The sequence below is a fragment of the Carassius carassius genome, chromosome 36 (assembly GCF_963082965.1).
Source record: "Carassius carassius chromosome 36, fCarCar2.1, whole genome shotgun sequence".
NCBI lineage: Eukaryota > Metazoa > Chordata > Actinopteri > Cypriniformes > Cyprinidae > Carassius > Carassius carassius.
In genome coordinates, this window is record NC_081790.1 from 27,767,195 (window position 1) to 27,784,082 (window position 16,888).

General features: G+C 35.4%; 2 protein-coding genes across 4 annotated transcripts; one reads left to right on the forward strand and one right to left on the reverse strand.

Annotated features, from left to right (window-relative positions):
- On the reverse strand, window positions 1-12,459 carry LOC132117519 (cysteine protease ATG4A-like). Of its 2 annotated transcripts, none has more exons than XM_059526853.1 (13): window positions 12,413-12,459; window positions 11,729-11,839; window positions 10,672-10,743; window positions 10,486-10,584; window positions 10,279-10,380; window positions 8,471-8,543; window positions 7,474-7,553; window positions 6,242-6,447; window positions 2,343-2,421; window positions 2,033-2,178; window positions 1,140-1,196; window positions 945-1,056; window positions 1-695 (listed from the first exon to the last, which is right to left on the reverse strand). In XM_059526853.1, the coding sequence occupies exons 1-13, from the start codon at window positions 12,420-12,422 to the stop codon at window positions 631-633; spliced, it is 1,212 nt and encodes a 403-aa protein (XP_059382836.1). In that variant the 5' UTR covers window positions 12,423-12,459; the 3' UTR covers window positions 1-630. The 2 variants fall into 2 exon arrangements, with proteins under 2 accessions (XP_059382836.1, XP_059382837.1); XM_059526854.1 differs by lacking the exon at window positions 12,413-12,459 and adding an exon at window positions 12,134-12,402.
- Window positions 12,460-12,550: 91 nt separating this feature from the next.
- Window positions 12,551-16,832, forward strand: LOC132117522 (ankyrin repeat domain-containing protein 46-like). 2 transcript variants are annotated; one of them, XM_059526856.1, is made up of 4 exons: window positions 12,551-12,698; window positions 13,198-13,529; window positions 15,364-15,522; window positions 15,620-16,832. In XM_059526856.1, the coding sequence occupies exons 1-4, from the start codon at window positions 12,558-12,560 to the stop codon at window positions 15,834-15,836; spliced, it is 849 nt and encodes a 282-aa protein (XP_059382839.1). In that variant the 5' UTR covers window positions 12,551-12,557; the 3' UTR covers window positions 15,837-16,832. The 2 variants fall into 2 exon arrangements, with proteins under 2 accessions (XP_059382839.1, XP_059382840.1); XM_059526857.1 differs by having other exon boundaries at window positions 12,571-12,698; window positions 13,205-13,529.
- Window positions 16,833-16,888: the final 56 nt, after the last annotated feature.

Sequence of the window (16,888 nt, forward strand, 5' to 3'; positions counted from 1 at the left end):
ATTTGTCAAACCTTTATAAACATACAAAGACAATGTGGACATGAAATGGACAAAATTCACCGATAAATGATAGGATCTCATAATTTAGTATCTTTACAGCTTATTAAAACTGTGATAGGAAATGCGCTAAACATTTTTAAATATTTCATCTGAAGCCATATTTACAGATGTGCAGGGGTGGGAGAAATAATTAACCCACTGTAATAAGAAAAGGAAACATCACCTTTACCAGACAGAAACATAAATATGTCGTAAAGAGAGGCACTTGTTTAACCAATAAGGTAGTTTTTTTTCCTTGAATAACACTGAATTAAAGACGTCTGCATATGATCCATCTCCTGCGGTCAGGAGGTAGTGTGTGTTGAGGTTATAAAGATATCATCCTCATCAAAGCCTTCACCTCTCCATGATACAGTACGGAGAAAAGTTCACGCGAACACAACGAGTTCTCAGTTTGTTTCCATAGTTAAAAACACAAGTCTCTCACACAAGCTCTGAACAAGGCTAAATGTCACTCAAAGTTGCTACGGGATCCTTGGAGGGGTTTTCTGCTCTGCTGTTGTTGTTTTTTGCTCGGTGTTGAGGCACTTGTGCAGTGTGGAGCAGAGCAATGCTACTGACATCTCTTCATCACACATTTAGGATCTCAAACTCCTCTTCCGACTCAAAAAGCTTGTCTGGGGACTCGATGAACTCTAGAAGAATGAGCACAGACTGTAAAAATGATATTCAGGTTATGAAACTAAATCATTTGAATCACTTTCTATGAAGCCTGTATTTGTTATGCATACTATATGTATTGTAATGCACTTAGATTTCTCTTGAGGCTTGTATACATTTCAACTATGGGAACTATATCATGCATGCACTAAAAATATCCAGATGATGGATTGCAAATACAGGCTTCGTAGAAAACGTTTGAGGCTGTGTTCATTCCTCAGTACCTGCTCCTGTGGTCTGCACATCTGGTTTGGTGGGAGGAACGAACGGAGGCCAATGAGATGGGTGTTTCTCCACCAGCTCGAACATCCGCAAATTTCTTTTCTTGAGGAGCTCCTGAAAATCAGAGGGAAGAGATAAGAGCAAGTTTAAACTGTAAAGAAAGCTCGCTGGTAAATCATGTTCTTGGTCGTTCTAACCTGCTGAACGAGATCACACCAGCTGTCAAAGTCCTCCTCACTCTTGCAGAAAAAACCCTAGGGACAAACATTCACGTTTACTGATCCATGAATGCATTCTCACATCTGTTGCGGAAGACCTTTGGCTCATTCTCATATTTGTTCGTCGAGAAAATGAGATGGTCTGCCTTCATGAGAAGAAAAAGCAGAAAGCTGGTCTTCATTTTCAAAGGATGAACACTTTGTAACTTTTTTTTTTTTTTATGTACATGGGTCTGTCTTCAGATAAAGCATCAGTTAGGGGCTGTTCACACAGAATACGTCTTTGTGGCTAAAAAAGCACAATATACACTATGCACTCATACACTATGTACTTAAGTACTCAACCATGTAGTGCATGCGTTATATAACATTATTTTGTCATTCGTAATCTGAGTCTGATAGCCCCTCCCCCTTTATTACATAATTAAAGCTGTGACAGCTGAGTGCATGAAGTGTCCAACATTCCACACTTTTTTTTTTTGGTTACTTAAGTGCATCATCCAAAAGCAAAATTAAAAAAAAAAAAAAAAAAAGATGAATTTTATTTAAGCTACAAAGGTTAATCAGTGTTGAGCAGTCAGTGATTTCTCTTTTTATGTTCTTTGATATCCATCAATAACAGACTGCAGCCGGTTTCACTTTAAAAGCAGCGCTGTCCCTTTAAAACCTGACGCACATGACTTTCTCCCAACTCTATACAGTCATTTAGGATTTTTTTTATCTCATTTCAAATTGTTTACGAGATCACTGGCAAAAGACGGGCATTTACATAATGTTGTGTGTTTTTGAGCATTGATGCGCGGCTGTCTGATCCAGCTTCTACTTGTGTGAATTCACTTCTAGTTTGGCAGTGACGTTGTTTGAGCTCTCACCAGCGCGACGGACGGGTCCAGGCTAGTGATCTTCATGCGGTGTGGGGTCCTCTGACAGTGATAGCTCTGGTCGTCCACAGAACTGCCTGATTCAGTGTCCACGGCCTGCTGCGTGGTGTGAGGGTCCAGATAGATCAACTCATCATCTGAAAAAAATAAAACGAGAATGCCTCAAGAACACATTTTCCAGGATAACGCATGGCACTGATTCCTTCGATCGGTTCATTTTCAATAGGACACACGTTGGATCGTTGCATATGCATTTAGTACATTTATTACCCTACACTCTGTAAACGCCAACAAAACTCACCGATAAATCCAATAAAATAATAGGCGAGGTTGGGCTTTCCTCCCAAAACACCACACGACTGAGGCATCTTAAAACACTCCTAGGACAAGAAGATGAAACGTGAGAGATATAAATAAACATGAATACTTCTTAAGGAAGATGATACTGTATATACGTAGATGACTTACAAATTGTAGTTCTAAATTACATGACATAAATTTTAGTAACGTAATCTATTAATTTACATTTTTTAGGTAATTTAATCAGACTACTTTTCAATTAATCAGATCATTTGTTTGATTTAAACTGGATAATCTCGTACCATATTGACTTAAAAATTCAAAGAAAAAGAAAAAAATTGTTCCGTTGTTCTTAACAAACATGAAATGCATTCAACATTAAATTACATCAAGGTTTCCCAAAAACTGGGGTTTGTGAGTTTAATTCAAAGCTAATAATAGAGTTTCAATGACAAAAAAGTTTGGGAAGACACTTTGGGAAGATTCAACTTTGCGATTGTGCGAATAATATGTAATCATTTGATTAATAAAAAAATTATAATTACAGTAGTCTAATTACTACGACAGCGTTTTAGTGCCACGTTGAAAAAAAAATTCTAAGACTACGAGATTAAAGTCGAAATAATACGAGATTAAAGTATAAATGTTTCGAGAATAAAGTCAAAATATTATGAGAATAAAGTCGAAATATTATGAGAATAGAGTCGAAATTTTCGAGAATAAAGTCAAAATGTTTAGAGAATAAAGTTGAAATGTTTCGAGATTAAAGTTGAAATGTTACGAGATTAAAGTCGAAATGTTTCGAGAATAAAGTTGAAATGTTTCAAGAATAAAGTCAAAATGTTTAGAGAATAAAGTTGAAATGTTTCGAGAATAAAGTCGAAATATTACGAGAATAAAGTCGAAATATTACGAGAATAAAGTCGAAATGTTACGAGATTAAAGTCGAAATGTTACGAGATTAAAGTCGAAATGTTACGAGAATAAAGTCGAAATGTTACGAGATTAAAGTCGAAATGTTACGAGATTAAAGTCGAAATGTTACGAGAATAAAGTCGAAATGTTACGAGATTAAAGTCGAAATGTTTTGAGAATAAAGTCTAAATATTACGAGAATAAAGTCTAAATATTACGAGATTAAAGTCGAAATGTTTCGAGAATAAAGTCGAAATATTACGAGAATAAAGTCGAAATATTACGAGAATAAAGTCAAAATATTACGAGATTAAAGTCGAAATGGTTCGAGAATAAAGTCAAAATGTTTCGAGAATAAAGTCGAAATGTTTCGAGAATAAAGTTGAAATATTACGAGATTAAAGTCGAAATGTTTTGAGAATAAAGTCGAAATATTACGAGAATAAAGTTGAAATATTACGAGAATAAAGTCGAAATATTACGATATTAAAGTCGAAATGTTACGAGAATAACAATATGAGAATAAAGTCGAAATATTTCGAGAATAAAATCGAAATGTTTAGAGAATAAAGTCGAAATGTTTTGAGAATAAAGTCGAAATATTACGAGAATAAAGTCGATATATTACGAGATTAAAGTCGAAATGTTTCGAGAATAAAGTCGAAATATTACGAGTATAAAGTTGAAATATTACGAGATTAAAGTAGAAATGTTACGAGAATAAAGTTGAAATGTTTTGAGAATAAAGTCGAAATGTTACGAGATTAAAGTAAAAATGTTTCGAGAATAAAGTCAAAATATAACAAGAATAAAGTCGAAATGTTTCGGGAATAAAGTCGAAATATTACGAGAATAAAGTTGAAATGCTTTGAGAATAAAGTCGAAATGTTACAAGATTAAAGTCAAAATGTTTCGAGAATAAAGTCTAAATGTTTCGAGAATAAAGTCGTAATATTAAGAGATTAAATTCAAAATATTACGAGAATAAAGTCGAAATGTTTCAAGAATAAAGTCTAAATATTACGAGAAAAAAGTCGAAATGTTTAGAGAATAAAGTCGAAATATTACATAAATATTCACATAAATACAGCAATCTGACCATTAAAGAGCTTGAAAAACACATTATTGTAAAACACATAATTTGTGTTTTGCTATAAAACTGATTTTGAAAGCTGAGATGTTAAAAGTAGGTCTATCAAAAGCAAGAATCTTATTGCTATTGAGTGGCTGCCGCACTACAAATAACGAATGCAATAGAAGATATGAAATATTAAAAACATATATAAGTCGCACTGGACTATAAGTCGCATTTATTTAGAACCAAGAGAAAACATTACTGTCTACAGCCACGAGAGGGTGCTCTATGTTTTCAGTGTAGGCTACAGGTGAACTGAGCAGCATAGAGCGCCCTCTCGCGGCTGTAGATGGTAATGTTTTCTCTTGGTTCATTTCTCTTGGTTCATGTCAAATTATTTTTGATAAATAAGTCGCACCTGACTATAAGTCGCAGGACCAGCCAAACTATGAAAAAAAGTGTGACTTATCCGGAGAATACGGTAGTATGATTTCTGATAATAATACCACATATATTTATAGTGTATAAAAAAAAGGGTTAAATAAGAGAGCTACAGCGCCCCCCAAAGGAGTGTCAATTGGGTGTGTGAGCTGATGTTAAGATAAAGTGTGTTTCCTGTTCAGTCTGTTAATAAATATCATGTTCTTGATATTAAGCTGTTTCTGCGAGTGCTTAAAACTGACTCTTCCTCATCCCAGTAAGATGATGCAGCGCTCGGATGCAACTATATTCAAATCAATCCCGGTGACCTGCAACTTCTTCAGGTGCTCTCAATCTGGGATATTTACATGTGCAATAAAGGATACTCTCAAAATAATATAACTTTAATTTCTACTATTTAAATTCTCGAAACATTTCGACTTTATTCTCATAGTATTTCGACTTTATTCTCGTAGTATTACGACTTTATTCTCCTTGTATTACGACTTTATTCTCCTAGTATTACGACTTTATTCTCCTAGTATTACGACTTTATTCTCCTAGTATTACGACTTTATTCTCCTAGTATTACGACTTTATTCTCCTAGTATTACGACTTTATTCTCCTAGTATTTCGACTTTATTCTCCTAGTATTTCGACTTTATTCTCATAATATTACGACTTTATTCTCCTAGTATTACGACTTTATTCTCCTAGTATTACGACTTTATTCTCCTAGTATTACGACTTTATTCTCCTAGTATTACGACTTTATTCTCCTAGTATTACGACTTTATTCTCCTAGTATTACGACTTTATTCTACTAGTATTACGACTTTATTCTCGTAATATTTTTACTTTATTCTCGTAGTATTCCGACTTTATTCTCGTAATATTTCTACTTTATTCTCGTAGCATTTCGACTTTATTCTCTTAGCATTACGACTTTATTCTCGTAGTATTTCGACTTTATTCTCGTAGTATTTCGACTTTATTCTCGTAGTATTTCGACTTTATTCTCTTAGCATTACGACTTTATTCTCGTAGTATTTCGACTTTATTCTCGTAGTATTTCGACTTTATTCTCGTAGTATTTCGACTTTATTCTCGTAGTATTTCGACTTTATTCTCGTAGTATTTCGACTTTATTCTCGTAGTATTTCGACTTTATTTTCTTAGTATTTCGACTTTATTCTCGTAGTATTATCATATTATTCTCGTAGTATTTCGACTTTATTCTTGTAGTATTTCGACTTTATTCTCGTAGTATTACGACTTTATTCTCGTAGTATTACGACTTTATTCTCGTAATATTTCGACTTTAATCTCGTAATCTTTTTTTTTTTTACGTGGCACTAAAACGCCATCGTAGATTACAAATACTTTAAAATAAAAGTACTTCTTTTTTTGTAATCTGAATACATAATCCAGATTACATGTGATCAGTTCGGAATATGATAGACTCTTCAGATAAAGAAAAGTGTGGTACTTTGAAGGCCTGAATGTAGATGGGGTTGATGCTGTTGATGCCCATTCGCAGAGGGATGACCAGCAGCAGGGGCCTCCAGTCCAGGGGCCTTTGGGACTGAAAGTGAAGTGTCTCTGAACAGCTCTGGTCTGACGCTGGCTCTTCTCCTCGGCCACGGGGACCAGCCCTGGACCTGCTTTCCCGGCCTGGCTGCTTACACTGTTTCTCTGGTCCAGAGGAAAGAGGTTGGAAGTCAGAAAAAAAGAGGATTATTCATCCTATTTAAACCTCAGAGGAGAACTTGGGGAACGGTCTCCCAAGGTTTTTTCTCCATTTCTGGGTTCCTTCCTACTGTTGCATCTGGCTTGCTTAGTTAAGGTTTAAAAGACACTTCATGTGCAGTCATATTTTTGATTAAGTTGCACTGACACCAAAAGCTGGATTGAATATGACACTTTTTGAACATTTGATACATTTTTTTTAAACTGAAGTGAATCAACATTGAACAGACTTGAGATGTATAATGACACTATCGTAGAGCTGCTGCAGTTTTAATTCACTCTTCTACAAATTAAGGGTCTTGAATCAGAGCAGAAAGTCTTGCGTTCATAGTCGTGGCATTAAATGTTGCATGCACTTAAAACAAATATCTGTCAGTGCAGGATGAAAACTTGTTTTCCCTTTGAATTAAGTATAACTGGCAGATATTTGTTCTTGCTTTAATCACAGAATCACTTAATTTGAATCAATTTATCAGAAAACATCTATATCTATATCATTTTGCTACTCAAGTCAATGTATCTTGATTTATAAATCTAGACATTTGCACTGAAAACAAGAGAAAAACAAGGAAGGAAATAACTTTTTTTGCAGTGTGAGGATCAGAAGCTCGGTAAAAGTTACTTTTATATTCTAGTAATTTGAATCAAAGCTATTCAAGCCATAAGCTTTTTTCTTAAAAAAAAATAAATAAATCTGTCGGAAGGTGTATTTTCTAAAATTTTGAGATCATATTGACATATTGTGTTCCACTCGTTTTATTAAATTTACCTGATCTTAAAAATCTTACATTTGCCATCATAAAAGCTACAGAAACCCTATTTATAGCTAAACTGAAGTTGTTTCACAACTGACGAATATTAACACAGTTATTTTCCTGTTTATTACTGTGTGATGCAGCTTTGAAAGAATCAGTATTGTATAAAGTGCTATAGAAATAAATTTGACGTAACTAATCAGAAAAAGACACTTACTGATGTCTTCAATCACAACGGTGTTGTCCATTGAGACATACACAGCCAGTGTATTCCAGTCATCAAACAGAGCAAGTTTCCTGCAAGCATTAGTTCACACAAAATGTTGTTCAAACATGAGATTCAAATGCTGCTTTCATTAAGAGCAGTGTGGAATTCTTTAAAAGACCTTTTAAAGCGCACATTTTAGTGCACAAAACCAGTCTTAACTGTGAATTTTAAATACATAAGCTTTCCATTGATGTCTGGTTTGTTAGGAGGAATATATTTGTCCGAGATACAACTATTTGAAAATCTGGAATCTGAGGGAGCAAAAAAATATAAATATTGATAAAATCATCTTTAAAGTTGTCAAAATGAATTCTTAGCACTGCATATGACTAATCAAAAATTACGTTTTGATATATTTACAGAATATCTTCATGGAACATGATCTTTACTTAATATCCTAATGATTTTTGGCATAAAATAAAAATGTTTTTTATACAGTACTTCATTACTACTTCACCCAAAAATAAAAGTTTGCTAAAAAAAAAAAAAAAGGATGTCTTCGCCCTCAAGTCATCCAAGATGTATATGAGATTTCTTTCTTCGTGGGAACAGATTTGGTCAAAAGCAGCATTCCAGTGTGGATCCTCTGCAGTGAATGGGTGCCGTCAGAATCCAACAGTTTGAAGTTAATCACATCTAAATGACACAGCTTTTGGCTTCACTGGATGTTAACTGGTGGACTGGAGTGGTGTGGATTATTGGTATTGTGGTTTTTATCAGCTGTTTGGACTCTCATTCTGACGGCACCCATTCACTCCTTACAGGATCCACTGGTGAGCAAGTGATGCAATGCTACATTTCTCCAAATCTGATGAAGAAACAAACATCTTGGTAACATTTTCAGCAAATCTGTAAAACCACTGCATTAAAACAAAAGACAAATGTGTCCAACAACACAATATTATTTTTAAGAAATCAGTCTTTGGAAAAGAAAAATGGCACTTGCTTGAGTACTTGAGCCACTGTGTTGGGTCCATACCATTCTCCAACAGACTTGCCCTCTCCAACGCCCATCTGAGCTACACATGCAGGACACAATACTCATGACTTCAGTACCAGTTCTCACACACAGACTTTCAGATAGACAGTGCAATGATGTGCACTTGCTAATGGTTTTAAACTAAACATTCAATGGTCATTGATAGAGCTGGACCGATAATAATGGTCTTGACTGACAAGCAGAGGTGGGTAGAGTACCCAAAAACTGTACTCAAGTAAAAGTAAAAGTACTTCTAGAAATATTTACTCAAGTAAAAGTACTAGTCTTGAATAGTTACTTGAGTAAGAGTAAAAGAGTATCGGATAAAAAATCTACTCAAGTAGTTAGTTACTAGTTACTTTGGGTCATATATACTGAGCCTATTTTTATTTAGATATATAGATAAAATGTATGTAATGTATGTGTGCGTGTATAAATGTATATATTTCATCATCCTTTACTCCAATTTATGTAATTTATTATAAAACCCTGTCTGTTTACTTAAGTAACAGATATAGGTGTCATGCCATAACATATTTTTAATACGACTGACTTTATATTAAATGTGAATTTAACATTGAAAGTTAATGTGATTTAAATATTGCTACTAATCTTTCATTGTTCAGAAAGAGAGCAAATAACATTTACATTATTAAAGATAATTTTCACTGACAGTCTAGATTTCAATCACTCTCAGAAACTCCCATTAAAATCACTGAAACTGTTAACACTGTGAAATCAATATCTTAATTAAAGATTCGTACACACATCTGCACTTTGTTGTTCCTGCGAGAGAATTCGCCAGAAAGAGGTATTCAGACAGTGAGCGAGTGAAGGAAGCACCGGCATTTTAGCGATGACTCATCTGAACACCTCTGATTGGCCAATACTTTAATAAGCTCAAAAGAATCGTGTGTGATTGGTTATAATGTGCAGCGCTGTATAAACGCATCTATCTCTGGCTCAGCACCAGCAAGCGATCACAGATCTGAATTTAGCAGCTGACTTGCACCAGTGTGATTGTATTAAAATTAATAAAATCTTAATCGGCTATTTTTTGTCTTTTGGAAGCTTCATTCAACTTGACTCCCCTCTGTTATAAGCCACACACGTACAACAAACTAATGTCACAGTGGTATCGTGTACTGTAATCGAATGTAGCCCAAGTTATTACCTGTTAAACAGTAGACAGCACACGCGGTGTTCATCTAATAAGGATCTCCATCGCTAGCAAATAATAACCTTTGCAGATTTCAATTCAGTGCAGTTCCATAGCCACGTTTTCAATGCTGCTGATGTTCTTAAACGTTACAACTCCGAGTGAACCACTTCAGATGCTCAGCGTGTGCGGCAGGGAACTGAACGACTCATTCAAACTGATTCATGAACCAATTCACTCGTTTGCTAATTGGTTTGATCAAGCCTTTGAACAGAATTGACTCAAAAGAATGAATCATTCGCGAATGGGCATCGCTCATTGTCCAGAGAAAAGTAGACGGCGCGTTTGGAATAAACTGAAGCATTTATAACATTTATTGCATTAAGATAAAGTAACGAGAGGAGCGTCGCCCACAGTAACGAAGTAAAAGTACAGATTTTCCCTCAAAAATTTACTCAAGTAAGAGTATAAAGTACCCATCTTTAAATATACTCCGAAAAGTATTCGTTACCCCAAAAAATTACTCAAGTAAATGTAACGAAGTAAATGTAACTCGTTACTACCCACCTCTGCTGACAAGGCAGCAACACACACACACACACATTTTCTGCCTTACCCATCTGGTGAATAGAGTAGCAGCTATCCTTCTTGTCTAAAAAGCAGTGCAAGATGCGATGATACTCTTTGGGCTGACGTTTCTCTGGATCCCATCTCCAGTCTACAACACACAGAGAAGCAGAGCACTTCAAAGTTGCAGTATGTGATAATAAAGGGTGCTGCAGTCCAAATATAAAATTCTGGAGAAGCTTCAGCGTTTGCTTACCTCGACCGAGGTGCCTGCAGACCAAAGCCTGCGCGAGGATCATCTGTCCACAGCGGAGCATGCAGCCCCATCCCGCGTCTGATGAAGGGCCTGTTCCTCCTGCAAACCACAGACACCAAGCATCCTCCAATCAAGACTGAAGTCAGCTCTACTCCATTTAGCTAGACTAGTTTACTTGCCACTTACCTATGGGTGAAAACTTCTTCCTATATGTGAACCACAGTCGTGAGCGCACATCTGACAGCAGCTCAGGTTTCTCTGGAAAGTGATCATTGCTAATAATTAGACATGTTTCTTGAGCAGCAAATCAGCATATGTGACCCTGGAGCACAAAAGCAGTCTGGAGTCACTGGGGTATATTAGTAGCAATAGCCAATAATACATTGTATGGGTCGAAATGATATATATTTTTAATGCCAAAAATTATTGGGATTTTAAACAAAGATCATGTTCCATGATGATATTTTGGCAATTTCCTACAGTAAATATATTAAAACTTAATTTTTGATTAGTAATATTGCTAAGAATTAATTTGAACAACTTTAAAGATGATTTTCTCAATATTTAGATTTTTTTGCTCGCTCAGATTCCAGATTTTCAAATAGTTGCATCTCAGACAAATATTGTCCTCCTAACAAACCAGACATCAATGGAAAGCTGATTTATTCATGATGCATGAATTTAAATTTTGAAAACTTGACATTTAAAACTGGTTTTGTGGTCCATGGTCACATATTAGAATGCTTTCATGTGAAGGATCGTGTGACACTGAAGACTGGAGTAACGATGCTGAAAATTCAGATTTGCATCACAGGAATAAATTATGTTTTAAAATATAAACGCATAGAAAATTACCGCTTTAAGATGTAAAAGTATTTCCTAATATTAATGTGTCTTGATTAAATAAATGGAGCCTTGGAGAGCGGAAGAAACTTCTTTGAAAAACAAGAAAACTCTTTGATCGTCAGAGTAATGTATACAGTAAAAGATGCTTAGTTAGAAGCAACTAATCCGAATCCTATGGTAACTATATTTTGTTCATACGTATTACTTTTAGAATAATTGTTTAATTACACTGTAACAAGGACAAGAGAAACCCAGATTTCATATCTTAATTAGTGGTTAAGGCGTTAATGGCTGATGCTGATATAAAAAAATCCAATTTAATAAGAGTGAGTGTGTTTATATGCAGTGGTTAATTAATTCTGAAAGCAAAATGCCACAGCATCATGGCCTGTCTTACTTGTTTTAAGATTATAACATGCTCCCAAGATCCACACCGGCTCGTCTACATCCGGCAGGTCTTCTAGGAACTCAGAGAAAGCGTTGATTTGATTCTCATACTTGGCTAGAACTGGAATAATTGGTGAAAAGTTAGTGCTGTGACACAATCACAATACATTACTGATAAAACATCAACACATGGCAGCACAGAGGTACTTTTGACATCAACATAGCGTACAAAAACACTGGGATGGTCCCAGATGCTAATTTACCATGTACTTGTTTATAATAAAATGGCATAACCAAATACCATGTATTTAGTGGGTACTCTAAGGAACTTGAATAGCATGGTGCATAGCATGGTAAAAGTCCACAAACATGGTTTTACCATGGTATTTTTTGTTGTTAGAGGCAACAACAATACAGAGTAATAACTTTGGTCATCTGAAGCACAACAACAACAACTCGTGGAGCAGACGAACTCTATCTCTTTGTGTTTTTAAGTGAGAAACGCACAGGCCACTGAAGAACAATGAGAAAACTTGAAACTCAGTTACGAAATGTACTCTGTTGGAATCGCTAGCAGATCTCATTAGATTTTTGCCGACGATTTTCTAACTTAAAACATCGCCTGAACGTTGTCAACCGAACGAATCGAGGAATTGCTGATATTTGGTTTATTTTGTTACTATAAATTCCCTACCTGCCTCCATCCTCGGCCGTCATAGAATATAAAAACATTCGCAGTGCATTATGTGAAACGTAGTCCATCTCTGAGTCGTTCTAATAGTCAAGACCGCCAGAAAAACTACACTGACCAGATTTTGAGGCTCAGAGGCGGAAGTCAAATGTTTGTTATTATTACATGCACTGGGGCTTGTAGTCTAGTGACCCTCCATCTTTTCACATCATTTTTATTTCTATTTTCCCACAACAGAGGCTGTGAAAGCTGTGGATTTGGAAAGATACATTCAAGATATCCCTCCGAGGTATTGATTACCTTCTATAAGTTCGTTCTTTAAAAGGAAGTTATTAAATGTTCACAGTCGTTTGCTTTGTTGAATAACATACTATCTTGACCAAGCTAGTCCGCTAGCTTGTTATCATTCGTGAAGTTTAGGTGTCATGTAATCTAAATGATACTTTCAGCACAATTAATAACCTTTATTTAATAAACGTTTACAGTTTTTGAAGATTTAACCTGTTAAATGATTGGTGCATGAAACATCTGAGGTGTACTTTAGTGGCTCTAACTGTTTTTAGCCTTTTTAGGCAACTGTATACAATTTGCTAATTGTTGTGTGGTGTGAAAAGATGAATTTGTAATATATATATATATATATATATATATATATATATATATATATATATATTAAGACTGCATGATGACTATAAAGAAATGAGAAAACTAACATCAAAGTAGTTTTTAAATATGACATTATGATGTGTCATGTTGTGAGCTGTTACAAATGTGATTTCTATTTCCAGATCTCAGATATCAGGTGCAAAATGTCCTACGTGTTCATCAGTGACTCCCTGCAGACCACGGTGCCTCTGCTGCAGGCCTGTATCGACGGGGACCTCGCTCACACTAAACGGCTCCTGGAGTCCGGATCCGACCCCAACACCCGGGACTGCCGCGGACGCACCGGATTGCATCTGGCTGCCGCTCGGGGGAACGTGGAGATCTGCTCTCTGCTGCATAAGTTTGGTGCTGATCTGTTGGCCACCGACTCACAGGGCAACACGGCACTGCACATGTGTGGGCATGTAGAGACCATCCAGTTCCTGGTGTCCAACGGCCTCAAGATTGACATCTGGTCAGTGTCTTCATGATCTTGTGATTGGTACCATGGTGCAGTTATTATACAGTGGCATGCGAACGTTTGGGAAACCCTTGCAGAATCTTTGAAAATGTGAATAATTTTAACAAACAAAGAGAGATCATACTAAATGCATGTTATTTTTTATTTAGTACTGTCCTGAGTAAGATATTGTACATAAAAGTTGTTTACATTTAGTCCACAACACAAAAAAACTGCTGAAATTATTCAAATAAACCTATTCAAAAGTTTGTGAAGTTTGTGTGGTTGTTAATACTGTGTGCTGTTACCTGATGATCCACGACTGTCTTTCTGTTTTGGGATAGTTGTTCATGAGTCCCTTGTTTGTTCTGAACAGTTAAACTGAGAACTGTTTTTCAGAAAAATCTTTAAGGTCCTGCAGATTCTTCAGTTTTCCAGTTTCTTTGGATATTTGAACCCTTTCCAGCAGTGACTGTATGATTTTGAGATCCATCTTTTCACACTGAAGACAACTGAGGGACTCAAAAACAACTATTAAAAAAAGGTTTGAATTGATGCTCCAGAAGGAAACAAGATGCATTAAGAGTTGGGGGTGAAAACTTTTGAACACGATGAAGATGGCTAAATCTTTCTTATTTTCTTGAAATATAATTTTTTTCCATTTAGTTCTGCCCTTCATAAGCAACAGAAGATACTTGTATGTTTCCCGGAACACAAATTAAGTACAATTTACCTTGATCTATTTTAATAATTTCAGCATTTTTTTGTGTTGTGGACTAAATGTAAACATCTTTTATGTAAAATATCTTACTAAGGACAGTACTAAATAAAAAAATGACATGCATTTAGTATGATCTCTCTTATTTTGTTTAAATTCTTCACATTTTCACAGATTCTGCAAGGGGTTCCCAAACTTTTGCATGCCACTGTATATAATGATACTGAATTACCGTAGTCCTATACTGGCATTCACATGCTATTCCAAGGTAGCTTACCAGTCACAAATGCCATGACACTTATGTATATTTTATTTAGAAAAATCTAAACTATGAAATAACTGATAGAAGTAAAGGAGTTTTGCAGGAGTTTTCGAAGACAAAGACCTCTAAATATAATGATCACATAAAATAATATGATGTAAACATAGATAAAAATATTAAAAAGATACAGTACACAACAGTTTAAAAGAATAATAAATATTTCTATTCAGCAACACAAAATTTTACATTTATATTTTTACATTTACATTGACATTTATAATCTTACAAAAAATATAAATATATATGCTGTTTTTTTTAATAATCAGAAATATTTCTTAAAAGGCAAATCAGCTTATTAGAATGATGAAAGTGACAGTCTGGAGTAATGATGCTGGAAATTCAGCTTTGACTCTAAAAATAAATTGCATTTTACAATATATTCATGTAGCAAACAGTTGATTTGTAATTATATTTTACAATATTTAATATATTTTTTTATCAAATGCCGTCTTGGTGAACAAGAGTAATTCTACGTGTATACGTGAAATAGAATAAAGGTGTACATCATGATCTGGAAAGTACTTTCTGTTCAGGATTTCTGGCCAGTCTTTAAGCATAATATCACATTCTGAGTAACTTTTTTTATTCCATTTATTATTTTACCACTTTACTATCTTTTTTTCTGCTGACCCTTTAGCTCCCCCTTGTGGTCTCCTGAGGGCCCCGGACCCCAGTCAACTAACAGTTCACATATCTACAAGGCCAGTTCCATGAATTGTGCTGTCTCGCTCGAGGAGGATTCATGAATTAACCTTTAGTTGCCACAAAAACTCTGACCGCTTTATGTCCATGCTTTTTGATCTGAACAGTAATCACAACGGAGGCACTCCTCTGGTGCTGGCCAAGAGACGCGGTGTGAATAAAGACGCGCTCCGTCTGCTGGAGGGGCTGGAGGAACAGGAAGTGAAGGGCTTCAACCGCAGCTCCCATACCAGTCTGGAGAAGATGCACATGGCTGAGAATGAAAGGTGAGATGATTAGCATGACCTGTTTTGTATAATCCCACCGTTCGTTCTTCATACAGGAAGTGTTCTTACTCAGTCTGGGCTTCTGTTTCTCCTGCAGTGCCATGGAGAGCCACACTCTTCTCAACCCACAGCTGCATCACAGCGATGGCGTGTTGTCCAGCTTCCGCACTACATGGCAGGAGTTTGTGGAAGATCTTGGCTTCTGGCGAGTGCTCTTGCTGCTCCTCGTCATTGCTCTGCTCTCACTCGGCATTGCGTATTACGTCAGCGGCGTCTTACCTTTCGCATCTAATCAGCTGGAGCTTGTGCACTAATATGAAAGCTCATTAAAAACATGTTTTTTTTGCATTTGCATAAGCTGATGATTGTTTCTACAGTAACCACGCTTTAAATTGTAATCATACATTATGTGACTGAATTCTAAAATATTTTTGTGTATATTAATGTGAATAGACCTTTCATGTTTTGTTTTGTTTTATTTTGATTGTGTGCTAGGAAGAATATTTGTATTGCCTTTTCTGCATCCGTTCATGCTGTCGTTTCTGTACCAGCCCACATCAACACCTTTATTATTTTATTTAAATTACTGGATTTACAAATTTAAAGTTTTGTGATTGCACAAAGTGTTTATCATGCACATACTCTGAGTATGTGAAATTAGTTTAGGGGCATTTCTACAGTTTGGTGGATTTTATGTCCCCATGAAACAATATTGATTTTATGTAAATATTAACTCACTTTAATGCACACATGGTTTTCCATAGATTAACAAAAAATAATTATAATAGTGATAAAGCACTTAACAGACATTTCCCATGTCACCAATCATGTTTTCTCAACTACATTTGGAAATAAAGGACACATATACATTTATAAATGAGCAATTGTGAGTATTATGTGCATCTATGTATTCTCTTTAATGCGAAATACAGTTTATCATGATACATATTTTGGTAAAACATGTGTAAACACCACTGAGATCAGTGTATTACATATGTATTTAAATAACATTTAGACATATAAAGCATTTTTATCTAGTATAAATAAACAAACATATACATACGTTTTTCCGAAAATGCTGATCTTCTGCTTGCATGGTGTTCTTTTCAAGCTTTAATGCGCTTCATTGTAAAGATTTCATAAGTGTGAAATGAAAAGTATTTGATCAGGGTAGGTTATACTACCCCAAACATTTTTTTTTTTACAAAGCTGTATTAATGGCTCTTAATTTCGCCACTTTAGCGATTGCATAAATATACAATTTAATAAAATAGACTGCATAAATCCAGTTTATGAATGTAACACTGCATTCCGCTACAGTGACCTTGAAATAATAACCGTGATCCCCCAAACATGTTTGTTTTCC

What these genes read in the sequence shown, in the direction of transcription:
- LOC132117519 (XM_059526853.1), bottom strand. An exon ending in ATGTTATAATCTTAAAACAA is followed by an intron (nt 10,744 to 11,728) that starts GTAAGACAGGCC and finishes ATCACTTTCCAG; the next exon opens with AGAAACCTGAGCTGCTGTCA. An exon ending in CTGCAGGCACCTCGGTCGAG is followed by an intron (nt 10,381 to 10,485) that starts GTAAGCAAACGC and finishes TGTGTGTTGTAG; the next exon opens with ACTGGAGATGGGATCCAGAG.
- LOC132117522 (XM_059526856.1), top strand. Translation starts at nt 12,558, where the DNA reads ATGTTTGTTATTATTACATGCACTGGGGCTTGTAGTCTAGTGACCCTC. An exon ending in ATTCAAGATATCCCTCCGAG is followed by an intron (nt 12,699 to 13,197) that starts GTATTGATTACC and finishes TTCTATTTCCAG; the next exon opens with ATCTCAGATATCAGGTGCAA. An exon ending in CACATGGCTGAGAATGAAAG is followed by an intron (nt 15,523 to 15,619) that starts GTGAGATGATTA and finishes TTTCTCCTGCAG; the next exon opens with TGCCATGGAGAGCCACACTC.